Genomic DNA, 17909 nt, shown 5'->3' with positions numbered 1-17909 from the left:
CTGTATGGTTCATTGTTGCTTCCAGGATGCTGTTAATTTACGGTAAAAAATTATTCCCAACATATAATGTGGCATTCTCCCTTGGTGGTGGTAGCGTCATGGTCTGGGGCTGCATGAGTGCTTCCAGGACATGGTTAATTTACGGTAAAAATGATTTCCAAAATGTAATGCGACATTCTAAAGGGCTTCTCTCCCTTGGTGGTGGTAGCGTCATGGTCTGGGGCTGCACGAGTGCTGCTGGCATTGGGGCAACATGTCCTGTGGTAGTGGCGTCACTCGTGCATGGTTCCTGTATGGTTCATTGTTGCTTCCAGGATGCTGTTAATTTACGGTAAAAAATTATTCCCAACATATAATGTGACATTCTCCCCTGGTGGTGGTAGCGTCATGGTCTGGGGCTGCACGAGTGCTGCGGGCATCGGGGAAAGATTCATTCCAATATGTACTGTGACATTCCGAATATCTTCTCTCTTGGTGGTGGTAGCGTCATGGTCTGGGGCTGCACGAGTGCTGCGGGCATCGGGTAAAGTTGAATTCCAATATGTACTGTGACATTCCGAATATCTTCTCCCTTAACGGTGGTAGCGTCATGGTCTTGGGCTGCACGAGTGCTGCTGGCATCGGGTAAAGTTGAATTCCAATATGTACTGTGACATTCCGAATATCTTCTCCCTTGGTGGTGGTAGCGTCATGGTCTGAGGCTGCACGAGTGCTGCTGTCATCGGGGAAACATTCCGAATATCTTCTCCCATGGCGGTGGTAGCGTCATGGTCTAAGGTTTATCTACGTTTACTTCCTCCTGGGTGACAAAGTTGTAAAGAAATGGTTGCTGAAATGTGAGGAGGGTGTACTCACTTTTGATAGATCTGGTTTTTTTTTGGGAAGTACCCGTTGAACGAAAACTGAGGTATCACCGTATGACCGTTTTTCCCGTAATGTCCAATCAGCAATGCATTTCGACCAATCGGCGAGATCGGTGACGTCAGGGTGAGATCACAACAACAACAAAGTAAAAGTGAAAAAACTGAAACCACAGAATACTGGTAAGCTACGGAATGCTGTGACATTCGGTCGTGCTTATCCGAGGGTGGCGTCGAAAGACCCGCGTTTGGGTGTCCACGTGGTGACGGAGGCACACACACATACAGTACATGCACACGCAAAAAAATGTCATTTAAAATCCACCCGGTCAGTCCTCAAAGACCTCCAGGAAGAGCGGTGGGAATAACTCGGTCGGACACTCGACTTTCATGTGAAGGAATCGGCTGGCATGGCAGGCGCCGATCATTCGCAGGTCAGTCACCTTCATGAGCAGCTTGGGCCAGAAGTGAGCTAGCTTGTGTTTGCGGTAGTTGATGTAATGTTCAAACGCCAACAGGAACTCCTCTTGGCATCGCTCGATTTGCACCACGCTACTCAAACCCGGTCGATCTGAGAAAAAAAAAAAAAAAACAAGGATAAGAGAGTTGGGAATGTCTTATCTTTGCTTCCACCAAAGGAATGTTAGCTTTGGAAAACATTCAATCACATCTTGGACTTTTAGGAAAAACAATCAGACTGCACTTTCGGAAAATATTTCTAGTATGTGTTTGATCATACCTGGCAATAAACCCGCAATGGACTCCTATAGAGCAGCTACACACAATAACCTACACAGAATTTCGAGACTCTGCACCTATTCCAGCTGTGTTATTCCAACAAGTGAAAGAAAAACTCGGCGAAGTCGGTATCACGTGATGTTGATGTTTACGTTTTACTGGGCATGCCCTGTTGACTATTCTGTTTGATTATAGCGGCGCATGTAGACAAGAGATTGGAATATTCCTTTCCGTATATATCATTGTTTTCGGAAAGGACATTCGGAAATAGGAAAAACTCCTAAACGTGGCTAGTCTTGGATGATCGATATTGAAATTGGGAGCATAAAACCCTGATTGATTCCTGGTAATTTCATTTCATAGTTCCATACAACAATAATCCCTCAGTAAGTGCGATTTATTGGTTCAGAAACAACCGCAAGTTTTGTCGGATTTTTAATTTATAAATGGAATAAATGGAAAAACCTGTTTCCGATCTTTCAAATGAAATATAACACCCCTATAGTGACCTTTACCCAATGAGAATGATTTATTGATTGATGATTAATTTTTGAAAAATGTGATGAGCGAAGCCTTATTGTAATGTTCTGTGCAATATTGTACAGAAATCGAAACACGTATGAAAATCAATGCTAAATATTAGCAAAAATTCCCAACAAAAAAACAATGGCCATGAAAACTGGGGTGCATGTAAAAGAAGTGTGATATCAGCCAAAATATCGTAATAACGGATGATTTTAATGATCAACAACACGTCTATGATATTTTCCAAACGCTAACTCACCAGATGAAAGCAGAATGACCGCCTGTAGAAGAGCCACCTCGGAATCATCCAAGTTAAAAGACGACAGGGATACGCCGAGATCGAAAATTGCATCCGACACGACGCCCAGGCCTCCGTTCTTAAGCTGACCTCGCGTGACCGCCATCTCTCCGTTTAATGTGAGGGTCTCGCTCTCCGGATCGTAGCGAACAGCAGCTCGCAGGGACATGATCTCCATGCAGCAGCCTTTCAGCAGGATGATCTGGTCTTCACATGGCAGCTGGAGAAGACAAGACAAAGACGTTAGGAATCTGAGTTGGAAAACTGAGTCTGCATGTCTTTGAATGGGGATGTGAGACACGTAAAACTGGAAAAAAAAATTGAAATTTCGTCATGGAAAATGCGGAATTTCAGAAACCGTTTGTTTTGAATCTGGTGAATGTGAATCATTTGAAAAATGTGGAAGTCGTCAAAATTCCACAGGAATTAGCATTAGGAAAAACGCAAAACTGAATGAATTTTCATGTAAAACAGTGTTTTCGTTTTTTTTGTATTGTTTAATCCGACACATTTGTAGGTTAAATAAAAGGCAAATAAAGTAAAGATTTTTAAAAAAGTGTTTTTATTTTCAAAAAGTACATATAATGCAATTTTTTGAAATTTTTTGGAATGTGGAAAATTGATAACCGGAATGTTTTGATTGAGGTGAATGTTGGAATGGCGTTGGAATGATTTGAATCGGTTGAAAAAAACATAAAAAAGAATTAGCATGACGAAAAATGCAAAACTGTAGAAAATCATGAGAAATGTAATAACACTACACACACAAGAGCTAATGTCTTGGTGGTTGTAGCGTCAAGGGTCTGCGGCTGCACGAGTGCTGCCAACACTGAAAAACTGTGGTTCATTTTCGGGAAAGATGAATTCCGACATCTACCGTGACATTCTCAAGAGCCACTCCCCTGCCGGTGGTAGCGTCCGGCTCTGCGGCTGCACAAGTGTGGCTGGCACCTGTGAGCTGTGGTTCATTTTTGGGCAAGATGAATTCCAACATGTCCTGTGGTTGTGGCGTCACTCGTGCAGGCGGCATCTATGGTTCATTGTTTAGAAAGATGTATTCCAACGCGTAAGGTGATGTTCTGAAAACCCGCTCTCTTGGTGGTGGTAGTGTCAAGGTCTGCGGCTACACGAGTGCTTCCGGGACGCCATTCATTTACGGTAAAAATGACTTCCAACATATAATGTGACATTCTAAAGCGCCGCTCCCTTGATGGTGGTAGCATTATGGTCTGAGGCAGCACGAGTGCTGCTGGCATCGGGGAAAGATTAATTCCAATATGGACTGTGTTGCTGGCACCTATGAGCTGTGGTTCATTTTTGGGCAAGATGAATTCCAACATGTCCTGTGGTTGTGGCGTCACTCGTGCAGCCGGCATCTATGGTTCATTGTTTAGAAAGATGTATTCCAACGCGTAAGGTGATGTTCTGAAAACCCGCTCTCTTGGTGGTGGTAGTGTCAAGGTCTGCGGCTACACGAGTGCTTCCGGTACCGGGGACGGCGTTCATTTACGGTAAAAATGACTTCCAACATGTAATGTGACATTCTAAAGCGCCGCTCCCTTGATGGTGGTAGCATCATGGTCTGGGGCTGCACGAATGCTGCTGGCATCGGGGAAAGATAAATTCCAATATGGACTGTGACATTCAGAATATCCACTCTCTTGGCGGTGGTAGAGTCCGACTCTGACAGGTGTTGCTGGCACCGATGAGCTGTGGTTCATTTTGGGCAAGAAAAATTCCAACATGTCCTATGGTTGTGGCGTCACTCGTGCAGCCAGCATCTATGGTTCATTGTTTAGAAAGATGTATTCCAACACGTAAGGTGATGTTCTGAAGACCCGCTCTCTTGGTTGAGGTAGAATTACGGCTACACAAGTGCTTCTGGGACACGGTTAATTTACGGAAAAAAACATCAAAAATAATTAGCATTACGAAAATCCTAAGCAATGTAATAAAACTGTGTAGTTTTTACGTTAATGTGCGGTAAAATTCAAACCAAAATATAACATTTGGCAAATGGAAGCGCATGCAATTTTCCGCGAATGTAAACAATAACGTTCTTGGTTACAAAATGATAACGTGACGGTGGCACATACCTCACAAAACATAGGTAGTTTTTTGGCAAAGTCCACCACTCTGGTTATGGCAGGGGTGATAATTTTTGTAAACTGGCTGAAAGCCTCTAAGTCCACTTTGTTTCCTTCAGAGCTATTCACCGTCGATGAGTGACCAATATTGGTAGGCTGCAAAGAAAAGAAGGAAATGTAATGTGTACGCAAATACAAACAATATCAACTAGCATGAACACTTGTTAAACGCTAAAGACTTGATATTCTACTATGTAAACAATGAGGAAAATAAGTCCGTTTGATGCCAAAGAGTTCAATTTTGGCTCCCAAGCCTTGCAGGATTCATTCAGGTGTTTTCATGTCAAATGTTCCGACACCGCAGGATCTCAACCCTTTACAATAAAATGTCTTACTAATGCTGTTCTTGCTGACGGTGCTCCCAACTCCCTTGACATCATCAACCGGCTCCTTTGTTATTATTACGTGCTGCTCCCTTACCTTCCTCAAAATCATTTTTACCCCACCGTCCTTTCTCATTTCTATCTTGTGCAGGTCTACAATCTTGTCTTTGATGTCGGCTCTTTGGTCTTGCCCATGGTGGTAACAGGTGTATGTTATTATAGTTACAAAATCAGATGAAATACTTATTTTCCCCATTGTAGTGTACATTAACTGATGCATTCATTCATGTCTATAGTTTCATGTACACATAGAGTATTATAGACGATATATACCAATAAATGTATTATTATTATTAACACATGTACAGTGGATCCCCGCACATTCACGTGCCGGCAAAATTTCAGATTTTGGTCGAATGTATTTATTTTTTTACTGTAACTTAATATATGATGGAAAATCGTATACTCCCCCCGCTAGGAACAGACCCAAGCTTGGTTGTAGCGCAAGCCTGATGACTAAACTAAAGGCTTCAACCAGGGGTGTCCAAAGTGCATCCCAGGGGCCATTACGGGCCCACAGTGGGTTTTTATTGGTCCACTGCACAACAGAAAAAATGAACTAGTAACAATAAATAATAATGATAAATTCATAATATTGTGATGTTATAGTAAAAAAGGTAATTTGTTGAGAAAAAAATTCAGAGAAAAAAATGGCTAATTTTTAGAAGCATAAAGCTTAAATATTAAAAATTATTTTTATGAGAAGCAAGACAAAACAAAGAATGAAGATGCACATTTTGGAAAATGACATTGTGAAAAAGTTGTAATATTCAGAGAATAAAAAAATTATCAAGCTGTTATATTCTGAGAAAAAAACAATTTTTAGATGCATAAAAAAACATAAAAAATAAAAACTAATAAAGTTGCTTATTTTGGAAAATGAGGTTGGAAAAAGCTATAATACAACAAGAAAAAACTCAAAATATTATAGGAATAAAATCATAATATTATGAGAAAAAAAGTTTTTTTGAAGAAGTAATAATATCACGAGAAAAAATATGTCACTTAACTGGAATAAAGCTGTCATATTCTGAGGAAAAAACTTTTTTTAGAAGCATAAAGTTGACAAATTACTGAAAAAATATGTATCAAAATATAATGAGAGACAAAACAAAGAGTCCCCCAAAAAAGTATAAATAAAATATGGGAATAAAAAAAGACATACAATTTCAAGAAAAATATGTAAATTTTGAATTATTTTGGAAAAAAAAAAAGAAAAAAATGCAAAAAACATAATTTAAACAGAAAAAAATGATAATAATGATTTTTCACCTACATATTTTTTTAAATATATTTTTTATATATGTAAAAAAAACCAAAGACACATTCTTTGATTTTTTCACAAAGTGGCCCTTAAAGGAAAAAGTTTGGACACCCCTGGCTACATAATCCTTCATTAGCGGTGAGTATCTTTACATTTCATAATAAAAAATGCTTTTAGTAAATCTTTGCTGTTTACTTCACTGTATGCATTTAGCTTGATGGCTTCCTTTGTCACGAGTGAACAACAGCAATTAAAGAGAGAAAGTGGAGGATCACTTTTATTGCAAATACTGATAAGAAATCGGGAGTTTGGAGGGGGGACGCGCGAGCTAGCATAGCCAGGCTTTAATAAAGTGTCAAAATTAGACATTATCTCAATTATTTGCATTTATTTGCTGTTGGCCGACGAGTAACGGGGACGCCACTGTACTGTGTAAAACGACCGCACGTGGTAAGTCATACCTTAGTTTCCTTCACCCCTGCTGCACTCTGGTCAGAAGTATAGAATAAATTACATGTTATTTCATTAAGAAGCATTGTTTCCTCGACCTGTTGGATAATCAACAGGAATTGTGAAGTTTCAATGGAGAACCTGGAGCAAGCTAACTAAAAAGAACACATGTTAAAACAAAAGACAGATAAAAGATTGTGCAAGATATAAAACAGATGAGGACAGAAGCTTAAGATGTGGACAGTAATCCCTCGACACTTTTGCACTTCCAATTTCGCGGCTTTTAAAATTTTTAAAATTGATCATCAATTTTGTGATTGAACGCAGCCTATTATTCGTTTAGAAGTGTGACATTTTTTTTTTTGCCCAAATGAAGTATTTTCAAGCATAAAAGTGTCCCCAAAACATAATTCCCCAGGCCAATAATTTGGGCAATTCTTGAAATAACCTCCAATTTTCACTGAATGTATATAAGCAGATGAATATTTAATATTTAATGTTTTGTCACAGGCAGTGTGCTTATGAAATCGCTCCCATAATAAACGCCTAAACTGTTCACTTTCATTGAGCTAAACTTAATAGTTTTCAAGCTAGTTGCTTTTAAAATGTTGTCAATTTTTTTGGCCCACCTTGTATGATGCATTCAAAGACATTGTGAGGTGTCGGTAAAGAAGGAATTATTGTACAGAACAACAACAAAGTCACCCAATGACTCTTATTATGTCTATTATATTGGGTTATACGAGTGTAGAGGTGACTATAGGGGTGTTACTTAATATCTAGAGGGCTCTAATAATTATATTTAGAAGGTTTCCTATGATCCAACGATGAGAATATTAAATTTTAACATAAGGAATTCTATGTGGGGGCTGCATGGTGGTCTAGTGGTTAGCGCGCAGGCCTCACAGCTAGGAGACCCGAGTTCAATTCCACCCTCGGCCATCTCTGTGTGGAGTTTGCATGTTTTCTCCGGGTACTCCGGTTTCCTCCCACATTCCAAGAACATGCTAGGTTAATTAGCCACTCCAAATTGTCCATAGGTATGAATGTGAGTGTGAATGGTTGTTTGTCTATATGTGCCCTGTGATTGGCTGGCCACCAGTCGCCCAAAGACAGCTGGGATAGGCTCCAGCACCCCGGCGACCCTTGTGAGGAAAAGCGGTAGAAAATGAATAAATGAATATTGGGTCATATGAGTGTAAAGGTGACTATAGGGGTGTTACTTAATGTCTAGAGGGCTCTAATAATTATACTTAGAAGGTGGTTTCCTATGATCCAACGATGAAAATATTCAATTTTAATATAAGGAATTCTATGTGGGGGCTGCACGGCGAACTAGTGATTAGCGGCAGACCTCACAGCTAGGAGACCCGGGTTCAATTCCACCCTGTGTGGAGTTTGCATGTTCTCCCCGTGCATGCGTGGGTTTTCTCCGGGTACTCCGGTTTCCTCCCACATTCCAAAAACATGCTAGGTTAATTAGCGACTCCAAATTGTCCATAGGTATGAATGTGAGTGTGAATGGTTGTTTGTCTATATGTGCCCTGCGATTGGCTGGCCACCAGTCCAGGGTGTACCTTTTGTTTACAAATACAAAAAATGGAAAAATTTGCAGTAATTACTTTAAGGGAAAAAATGGGCAATTTTACAAGAATAAAATCAAAAAATTGAGAGAAAAAAAATTACTTTAAGGGAAAAAATAGGCAATTTTACAAGAATAAAATAAAAAAATTGAGAGAAAAAAAATGTACTTTAAGGGAAAAAATCGGCAATTTTAGAAAATGAATGAATGAATTCTATGTGGCAGAACTTCACTCATCACTGTCAAATTAACCGTGATAAACGAGGGATTACTGTATCACTGTTTGAACATAAGCAGCTCCACAAAACCCTCAAGTGCTCGACAGACAGAGAGAGAGAGAGAGAGAGAGAGAGAGAACTGCAATTCAGACAGAAAATGATGCTTTCCACAGAGTGAAAAAGAGCTAGTCCAAAAAGCTGTGTGAATTTCTGTACGGGCAAACGAGCAAACAATGAAAAAATAAAAATAAATAAGCGTGAAAAAAAAAGCAAGTTATTCATGTTAGTGTCTACGCTGGGCAAGAAAGAGGTGAAGAATAAAAGGTTTCATGATAAAGGAATGCTGCTGCGCTGAGAGCACACTTTTTTTTTCTCCATCATTCAGGTAATTCTCCCCACTCTACAAGGATATAACAAAGACATATTGACAAAATTAACACAGGTAATAGTGGAACTGTCGTGGGAGGGGCATGGCGTGTGGGGGGTGTGGGGGGACGGGGGGGTGCAGTGCAAACAAAACAGTGATGGCTGAATAATGACAACGAGAAAAAAAACCCATTATCTCACCAAGAATTTCCGCTTCTGCTTCCAGTGGTTTCCCTGGGCGTTTGTGGCCATATGGGCCTCGGTGACCATGTGGATCAGGTCCCACTCTTCCTGCGTGGGATCCAGTCGATCCCACACGGTTTTCTGGAGTTCTTCCTTGCGACGGCGCTCGCGGTTCTCCTCAATCAGTTTCCGCTTGGCGAGCCTCTTGCCCTCATCCAACACCACTATGGGGATAAGACAAAACATACAGTAATGTTACGGTAATGTTGGCTGAGACACACAAGCACCAGACTTTTTATTGTAGCTTTGAATTCTCACAACAGGCACAAGTTCAGACACAATGCAGAATGGGAAACTTCAAAACTCATATTGGTACTTCTTTGTATATTTTTTTAGGTACACCATTGGAGTGTTAAGTTACTGTGTGATGAGTTTAGTGTTTTTTTCCAAGCATAAACTAACTAAACTATTAGACATAGACATGTTTTTGGAATGTGGGAGGAAACAGGAGTACCTGGAGAAAACCCACACATGCACGGGGAGAACATGCAAACTGAGGGTGGAATTGAACTCGGGTCTCCTGGCTGTGTGGCCTGCGCACTAACCACTTTCTATGCCGCATGTCCTCCAATGAACTGCTTTGCTCAGACACAATGCAGAATGGGAAACTTCAAAACCCATATTGGTACTTCATTGTATATTTTTAGGTACACCTTTGGAGTGTTAAGTTACTGTGTGATGAGTTTAGTGTTTTTTTCCAAGCATAAACTAAATAAACTATTAGACATAGACATGTTTTTGGAATGTGGGAGGAAACCGGAGTAACCGGAGAAAACCCACGCATGCACGGGGAGAACATGCAAACTGAGGGTGGAATTGAACTCGGGTCTCCTGGCTGTGTGGCCTGCGCACTAACCACTTTCTATGCCGCATGTCCTGCTTTGCTCAGACACAATGCAGAATGGGAAACTTCAAAACCCATATTGGTACTTCTTTGTATATTTTTAGGTACACCTTTGGAGTGTTAAGTTACTGTGTGATGAGTTTAGTGTTTTTTTCCAAGCATAAACTAAATAAACTATTAGACATAGACATGTTTTTTGAATGTGGGAGGAAACAGAAGTACCCGGAGAAAACCCACGCATGCACGGGGAGAACATGCAAACCCCACACAGAGATGGCCAAGGGTGGAATTGAACTCGGATCTCCTAGGTGTGAGGCCTGCGGGCTAACCACTCTACCACCGTGCAGCCCAATTTGCAGAAATTAACAAAAATTTAAAAAAAAAACGCTCGAATGTTGGCGCCCTGGAAAAACTCGCTGTATGTACTCCATTGTAGAGTTTCACCTAGTAGTACTAGTGCCATTCCTCCATCTTGACTGAACAACTACTTTCATCTTATATACTTGGTCTTTGTTGAATGTAGTATTAAAAGTATAGTATGTAAACGTATGTGTGATAAAACTTACAGTCTGTCGCCATTCCCACCGATATACACTTCTTGAAGCGACACTCCTGGCACTGGTTTCTGGTCACTTTGTCGATGGCACATTTCCCCTCGTACTTACAAGCGTAGGTCGGGTTGAGGTTTTTCTGAATTGTCCGCCTAAAGAATCCCTAAACGGGAAAGGCAGCCAACATGCTCAGAAATACCCGAAACACATCACAAATGGGTATTTACTTTGGTGAATAAATTCAGGTACTTGCTGGTTACCTTACAGCCTTCGCAGGTTATACAGCGATAATGGTAGCCGGTAGCTCTGTCCCCACACACCACACATAGCTCGTCTTTGTCCAGGTAACTTGGTATGTACCCTGTGGAAGAGGAGAAAAATCACTCATGGCTCAGTGGGTAAGGAATATCATCATTTGGATACATTGGATTTTTTTTTTGTTTTTTTATAAACTATTTCAACTTTTTTCTTGTCATTTTTGTTTCTTTAAATTGTGAATTTATTCCCATAATATTTTGGCTTTAATACAAGAAATTTTGCCGTAACCTAATTTTTCTAAAACTACAACTATTCTTGTAAAATTGTTTATTTTTCCCTTAAAGTTAAAAAAAAAATCTCAGTATTTTGATTTCATTCTTGTAAAATTGCCTATTTTTTCCCTTAAAGTAATTTGTTTTTTTCTCAATATTTTGAATTTATTCTTGTAACATTGCCTATTTTTTCCCTTAAAAGTATTTTTTCTCTCTCAATATTTTGAATTTATTCTTGTAACATTGCCTATTTTTTCCCTTAAAAGTATTTTTTTCTTTCTCAATATTTTGATTTTATTCTTGTAAAAGTGAAGGGAAATTTTTTCTCTCAATATTTTGATTTTATTCTTGTAAAATTGCCTATTTTTTTCCCTTAAAGTAAATGTTTTTTCTATCAATATTTTGATTTTATTCTTGTACAATTGCCTATTTTTTCCCTTGAAGTAATTTTTTTGTCTCAATATTTTGATTTTATTCTTGTAAAATTGCCATTTTTTCCCTTGAAGTAATTTTTTACTCTCAATATTTAGATTTTATTCTTGGAAAATTACCTCTTTTTTCCCTTAAAGTAAAATTGTTTTCTCTCAATATTTTGATTTTATTATTGTAAAATTGCCATTTTTTCCTTAAAGTAAATTTTCTTTTCTCTCAATATTTTGATTTTTTTCTTGTAAAATTGCCTATTTTTTCCCTTAAAGTAATTTTTTCTCTCGATATTTTGATTTTATTCTTGTAAAAGTGAAGGGAATTTTTTTCTCTCAATATTTTGATTTTATTCTTGTAAAATTGCCTATTTTTTCCCTTAAAGTAAATGTTTTTTCTATCAATATTTTGATTTTATTCTTGTACAATTGCCTATTTTTTCCCTTGAAGTAATTTTTTTCTCTCAATATTTAGATTTTTTTTCTTGTAAAATTGCCTATTTTTTCACTTAAAGTAAAATTGTTTTCTCTCAATATTTTGATTTTATTATTGTAAAATTGCCATTTTTTCCTTAAAGTAAATTTTCTTTTCTCTCAATATTTTGATTTTATTCTTGTAAAATTGCCTATTTTTTCCCTTAAAGTAATTTTTTCTCTCAATATTTTTTGATTTTATTCTTGTAAAACTGCAGCTTTTATTTCTTTTATTTCCTTGCGTAATTCTCCAAATCAATAACTGATTTATTATACATTTATGATGTTGGTAAGACGGAAATGTTTTGATCTTTGCTTTGAGCAGTTACCATGACAACACAGACAGGGTCCCGTGCATTCAACTGAGTCAATTATCAAGTGTGAAAAGTTGTCATAAGCAAAAAAAAAAAGCATAAAGTTGACAAATTACTGAAAAAATATGTATCAAAATATGTAGACAAAACAAAAAGTTTAAAAAAGTTTAAATAAGTATAAAGTGTAAGTGTAATTTCAAGAAAAAAACTGAAAATTTTGAATTATTTTGAAAAAAATGAAAAAAAAACATTGCAAAAAACATTATTTAAAGAGAAAAAATTGATACTAATGATGGGCTTTTTCCATCTATATTACGAAGCTGAAATGCAGGCTGTTTCATGAAATACATAATGTAATAATGTAATAATAAATAATATTAATGTACCATAATAATAACCAATAAGGCTCATACATTGTGTTCCATGCTGGGATTCAGTTGAGTACGTTGGGCGTTATGAATGGTACAAGTTACAAACGGTTAAGAGTCCGATCAATATTGTTTTGTGGCGAGGCGATGATGAGCCTTCTGTCGCCAATCAATAACCATCCAATCAATAAAAGAACCCCCGCCATATGACGGCGTCAGACTTGGATTTACGCCGGGACTCAAAGTCCCAGACATCATTGATTCATTGATCGAGGAGTCGTGCCTAATTTTTCCAAAAAAAGAAATTACACAACCTATACTTCAAATCAGTATCCAGGTATATTTCCTACCTTTCTTGTGGGATCCTTCTATCCATTGTAGGTGTGAGAGGTCGGATTTCATGTCCGGAAAATATTCCGGGTGAAAATGGAAAGGATTTAGCGGAACCTCCATGCTGCAGAAGTCCCCCTTGAAAGCAGAAGGGGCGCCGCCGTGTAAACAAGCGTAGTGCTGACCCGACGGCCAAGACTGATCCCCGCAGGGCGGATGGTGCAACGGTTGGGGTTCACAGTGTCCGTACCCGAGTCCTTCACCTTGATACAGACAGTGTTCTCCGCCAGCCTGAATGCCGTACTCTCCGACCACGGCGTGAGACATCTCGTACATGTCGGCTATGCAATAATTCATCACCACAAAAACAGATACTAATGAATTTACTTGAAAATTAATTTAAATTAAATTAATCAAAATTAATTAAAAATAAATTAAAATTAAAAATCGAATCTCCAAAAATTTAGAAAAATATAGCGGTCTGGAAAAATGCCAACTCGGAAACAAAGCAACAAAGAAACTAAGCTGAATGTCCACTTTTGAAGTCACAGACGACAGCAAAGCGACTGCCCACCCGCCGCCCCACGGCTGGATTGAGACGCAGAGATTTATGACGACGTAGCGAGCCCTAATCTTACACTCTTACAAATCCTCGATGTGCCGCGGACCGCGGCGATGTCACAGATTAGGACCTCGCCCGTCGCACCTGTGGCAAATGCCGGCTAATAACGTCAAGCCAGTGGAAAGCGCGTCTAAAGAAAGCCACCTTCCAGAAAACGGTAAAGCCGTTAACAAGGATTCTGATGTAAGAAATGAGGTAAAACGTTCCTGAATTTCCGACGGAATTCTTACTTTTTAAGAATGATGAACTCCGGCTGTTGGGGTGTTCAAAGTGCGGCCCCATTGCTGCTGTTTTTTTATTAGTCCACGGCACATTCTAAAAATATGATTTAAAAAGTAAACAAAAAACAACAGCAAATATCTGCAGTAATTTTACACGAAAAAAAATTTGTGCAACGGGAAAAAGCAATAATTCTACAAGAATTACGCCATACTATTAAAAAGTAGCATAAAGTTGAAATATTAATAAAAAAAAAGAAATATTAAAGAAAAAAAAAGAACATTTTTAAGTGGTAATATTATGAGAACCAAACAAAAAAGGTGATTGCGGAAAAAGTTATGTTGCAAGAATAAATTAAAAAAATTACGGGAATAATGTCATAATTACACAAATAACATTTACAAAAAGGATGTAATAAAATAATTGAAAATGAAAACAAAATAAATGAAAATACAGCAGGAATAAAATGTACATTTTAAAGAATAAACTGGTAAACATAAAATATTATTTTTAAAAACTCATAATAGTATATGAAATAAACAGGGCAAAATAAAGTTATTCGACATGTGGTAATTTTTAAAGTAAAGTAGTAATTTTTGTAATATTAGGTTGGCAAAAAAATTATAATATTATGGGAATAAAACAATAATAATAATAATAATATAACAAATAGTAATAATAATAATAATAATAGTAATTATTGTTATTATTTATTTATTTATTTATTTTATGAAAAGAACATTTTTGAAAAATTGGGATTAAATGAGTTAATTTGAAAATGGATTAATTTGAATTAAAATGGCAACAATTCGACAGCCCTAATATTTCTACATTTCAATAATTTTCCATTTTTACACGCCAACATTTTAAATTCCAACGCCCACGTTTTCAGCCGTTTCCAAACCATTCCAACATCAAAATGTTCATCTCATTTAGGACATGCAGACCATCTATCATGTGATAACTTTTGATAACTTTTCACATTTTAGCAGTTATTTAATTTGAGTCATATGTAATCTATAATCATTAAAATGCTTCAGTAATAGATTATTTCCCATCTGCATTCTATTTCACTGGTATTGCCATTATTAGGCATAATATTTACCTTATTATACGTACATCATATACTTTTTGTATTACTTTGGAAATTTTCAAAACTATTAAATTTATTAATTGCATGTAGAAGGTTCCTGTGTATTGTACATATCATACAGTATGTTCAGAGTTTGGGGACACCCTGCACGTGAGATAATGTATTGAGATATGTCATTAGGCGTAATTAACCCAACAGGAAGTCCATTCAGAAATATCCACCTTGATTAATAAACTGCAGTACACGGATATAATTTTATATTTGGGGCAGCGTTAAAAATGGTAACTTGTTTATTTCATTATTTACGCTTAGTTTTTTTCATTTTTTCCATTTTTATTTTTCTCATGATATGATGACATTATGCTCGTAAAGCATAACTTTTTCTTGTTAATAGTTCTCGATTTTGACTTTATTTTTATTTTGACTTTATTTATATTTACTTTATTTATTGACTCTATTCTTGGAAAATTCCTGCTGATTTTCATATTTTTGCTGTGTTTTCTTGTCATATTATATTTTTATTTATTTTTATGTGCCGCAGGCAAACAAAAAAAAAAACCCAAAAAATAAACACATGCAAGCTGCAAATGGTCCCAAAAGCCGCACTTTGGACACCACTGGTCTAGGAACTAACTAATTACTGTCATCCCTCTTTAAATCCCTCACTCTATCATGGTTTTTCACAAATGAATTCATTTAAAAAAATAATAATAATAATCACTGTTTTCACATGTATATACACATATACTTATATGACTAATAGTCAAAAACAGATGCATGCCTCGGCAAATGTACGTATTTTCCCCCAATTAAACATTTTTCAAGCATAAAATTAGCTAAATGAACAAACTGAAATACAAATATAAGACATTAAGACCACCATTCTACATTGAAAACGTACAATGAAAATGATTTATGCTAATTTTGCTGGCCTCTACTTATATGTTTCCATGTTAGTTCCATAGAGCAACGTTGAAGGTGTGTGGTCATGTGATAACCACTGACTTTTTTTCAACATCATCTTCAAAAAAGAACGCTAACTTAAAGCTTTAATTGCTTTGCTAGCCCAGTTGGAGAAAGAATTGATCCGTCAGACGGCTCTTATCGTCTTAGGTTTGCGAAAACAGCAGAACATCTCCACGCCTACATGGATCATCAAGTTGGGACGACAACAACAACAAGTAGATGAGCCTGAGCACATGGTGAACTTGGAAAACCGGAAAACCCTGCTGTTTGTACTGATCTGAAGCCAGCGTCGCTAGTAGTCTGCATGCTGGAGACAATCAATATTCTTTCTCAGATTATGATGAAGTACAGAACATTTGTTTCCTTCTGCTTGCCGTGTAAAAATATGAGCTGGAAACATCATATTACAAATATACAACAGAAATATTTCAGTATTGAACAAAGCAAAATTTGTTCTCAATCAGAAATCACTCCACACTCTTTATTGCTCTCTGGTTCTACCATATCTTACTTATTGTGTGGAAATATGGGCTTGTAATAACTCTAAAAGCAATCATCACTCGCTAAATGTACTGCAAAAAGGTCAGTAAGGATAATTCATAATGCCGCCTACAGAGAACATACTAACTCCTTATTTCTAAAATCACAAATACTTCAACTTACTGATATAGTTCATTTTCAAACAGCTAAAAAATGCATAAGGCTAAAAATAACCAATTAGCTAAAAATGTCATCCAATATGAGAAATATGATATCAGGGAAGAAGTACATTTGAAACACTTATATGCTAGGCTACGTTAAAAAGCCATAGCATTTCAGTATGTGGAATCATACATTATTAAAAAAAACAAAACAAAAAAAACCTTAAACTGTATTATGGAAAGCAGGAAGTGAACAAATGTAACAGTTACTGATTGTAAAAGTACCAGATGGAGGGGTAGGATTTAATAAGCTTTGCTTCTTCCTACTTCTTTTGGACATGCGGAACTGGGAACTGATTATGTGATGCATAATAGTTTGCTTTGTTTAATAGTTTTTCCGAATGGAATCTTTCCAAATGACTTTTCCGTAAACAATGGTATACATGGAAAGGAATATTCCAATCTCTTGTCTACATATAATCAAACAGAATAGTCAATGGGGCATGCCCAGTAAAGCGTAAACGTCAACATGCGTGTTAAGTTGCTGTGTGATGAGTTTAATGTGTCTGCCGATTGCTCGCCTCCATTTTTAAAAGGTCAAAAGGTCGGTTAAGGTCGAAAATGTGGAAGATTTTGCCCCGGTTTGCGTACATTTCCCAGTTAGCATATAAATATGCAGAGCGTCTTGTCGTGTTATTAACACACTGCGTGAATCCAGCTGTGTTTTTAATGTGTTTTTGTTACACAACACCCCTGTTAGCATAGCGAATATGACATTTATGATGCTCTGTAAATGTACTAATAGTAATTAGTACTAATAGTTTTTCCTCTTTCCGAATGGAATCTTTCCGAATTACTTTTCCGAAAACAATCGTGTACCTGGAAAGGAATGTTCCAATCTCTTGTCTACATAGAATCAAACAGAATATTCAATGGGGCATGCCCACGAAGCGTAAACATCAACATGCGTGTTAAGTTGCAGTGTGATGAGTTTAATGTGTGTGCCGATTGCTCACCTCCATTTTTAAAATATCGAAAGGTTGGTTAAGGTAAAAAATGTGGCACATTTTGCCACGGTTCGCGTACATTTCCCAGTTTAGCGTGCAAATATGCCGAGCGTCTGCCTACTAAGCGTAAATATCAACATGCGTGTTAAGTTGCTGTGTGATGAGTTGAATGTGTTTAATGTTAGCATAGCAAATATGACATTTATGATGCTCTGTAAATGTACTAATAGTGATTGTGAATTTGAAGTCCAATTCTATGTGTATTACAGAAGCCATAAAGGAATTATTGACTTCTTGGCTGAAGATCAGTGTGAGTGTGTAGCAAGTGTCTGTGATTAACCCGGAACAGCTGCTGTCAGGCAGGCCCTTTGAGGCAAATCTGTGTGCAAAGAAGGCTTGATACCAGTTTAACTTTTCAATGAGGTGACGTCCTTGACATGTACTAATCTTGTTT

General features: G+C 37.2%; 1 protein-coding gene across 4 annotated transcripts in view; it reads right to left on the bottom strand.

Moving 5' to 3' along the window:
- Window positions 1-1180: 1180 nt before the first annotated feature.
- Window positions 1181-17909, bottom strand: part of thrb (thyroid hormone receptor beta) — a 27567-nt gene continuing 10838 nt past the window's right edge. For 2 of the 4 annotated variants that reach the window (XM_058046779.2, XM_078791892.1), the window contains 7 exons: window positions 10730-10830; window positions 10485-10632; window positions 9033-9238; window positions 6677-6763; window positions 4518-4664; window positions 2383-2641; window positions 1181-1431 (listed from right to left, as the gene is read on the bottom strand). In XM_058046779.2, the coding sequence (XP_057902762.1) occupies window positions 1190-1431; window positions 2383-2641; window positions 4518-4664; window positions 6677-6763; window positions 9033-9238; window positions 10485-10632; window positions 10730-10830 (1190 nt within the window). In that variant the 3' untranslated portion in view covers window positions 1181-1189. Of the gene's footprint in view, window positions 1432-2382; window positions 2642-4517; window positions 4665-6676; window positions 6764-9032; window positions 9239-10484; window positions 10633-10729; window positions 10831-12927; window positions 13969-17909 lie in introns of those variants that run through there. The other 2 variants (XM_058046775.2, XM_058046776.2) reach the window with 2 other exon arrangements.

This window comes from Doryrhamphus excisus, linkage group LG7, assembly GCF_037039965.1.
Source record: "Doryrhamphus excisus strain RoL-2023G ecotype Guam linkage group LG7, RoL_Dexc_Guam_v1.1, whole genome shotgun sequence".
In the NCBI taxonomy this organism is placed as follows: domain Eukaryota; kingdom Metazoa; phylum Chordata; class Actinopteri; order Syngnathiformes; family Syngnathidae; genus Doryrhamphus; species Doryrhamphus excisus.
The sequence above is the reverse complement of the archived record's forward strand: the minus strand, read 5'-3'. Positions and strand labels throughout refer to the sequence as shown.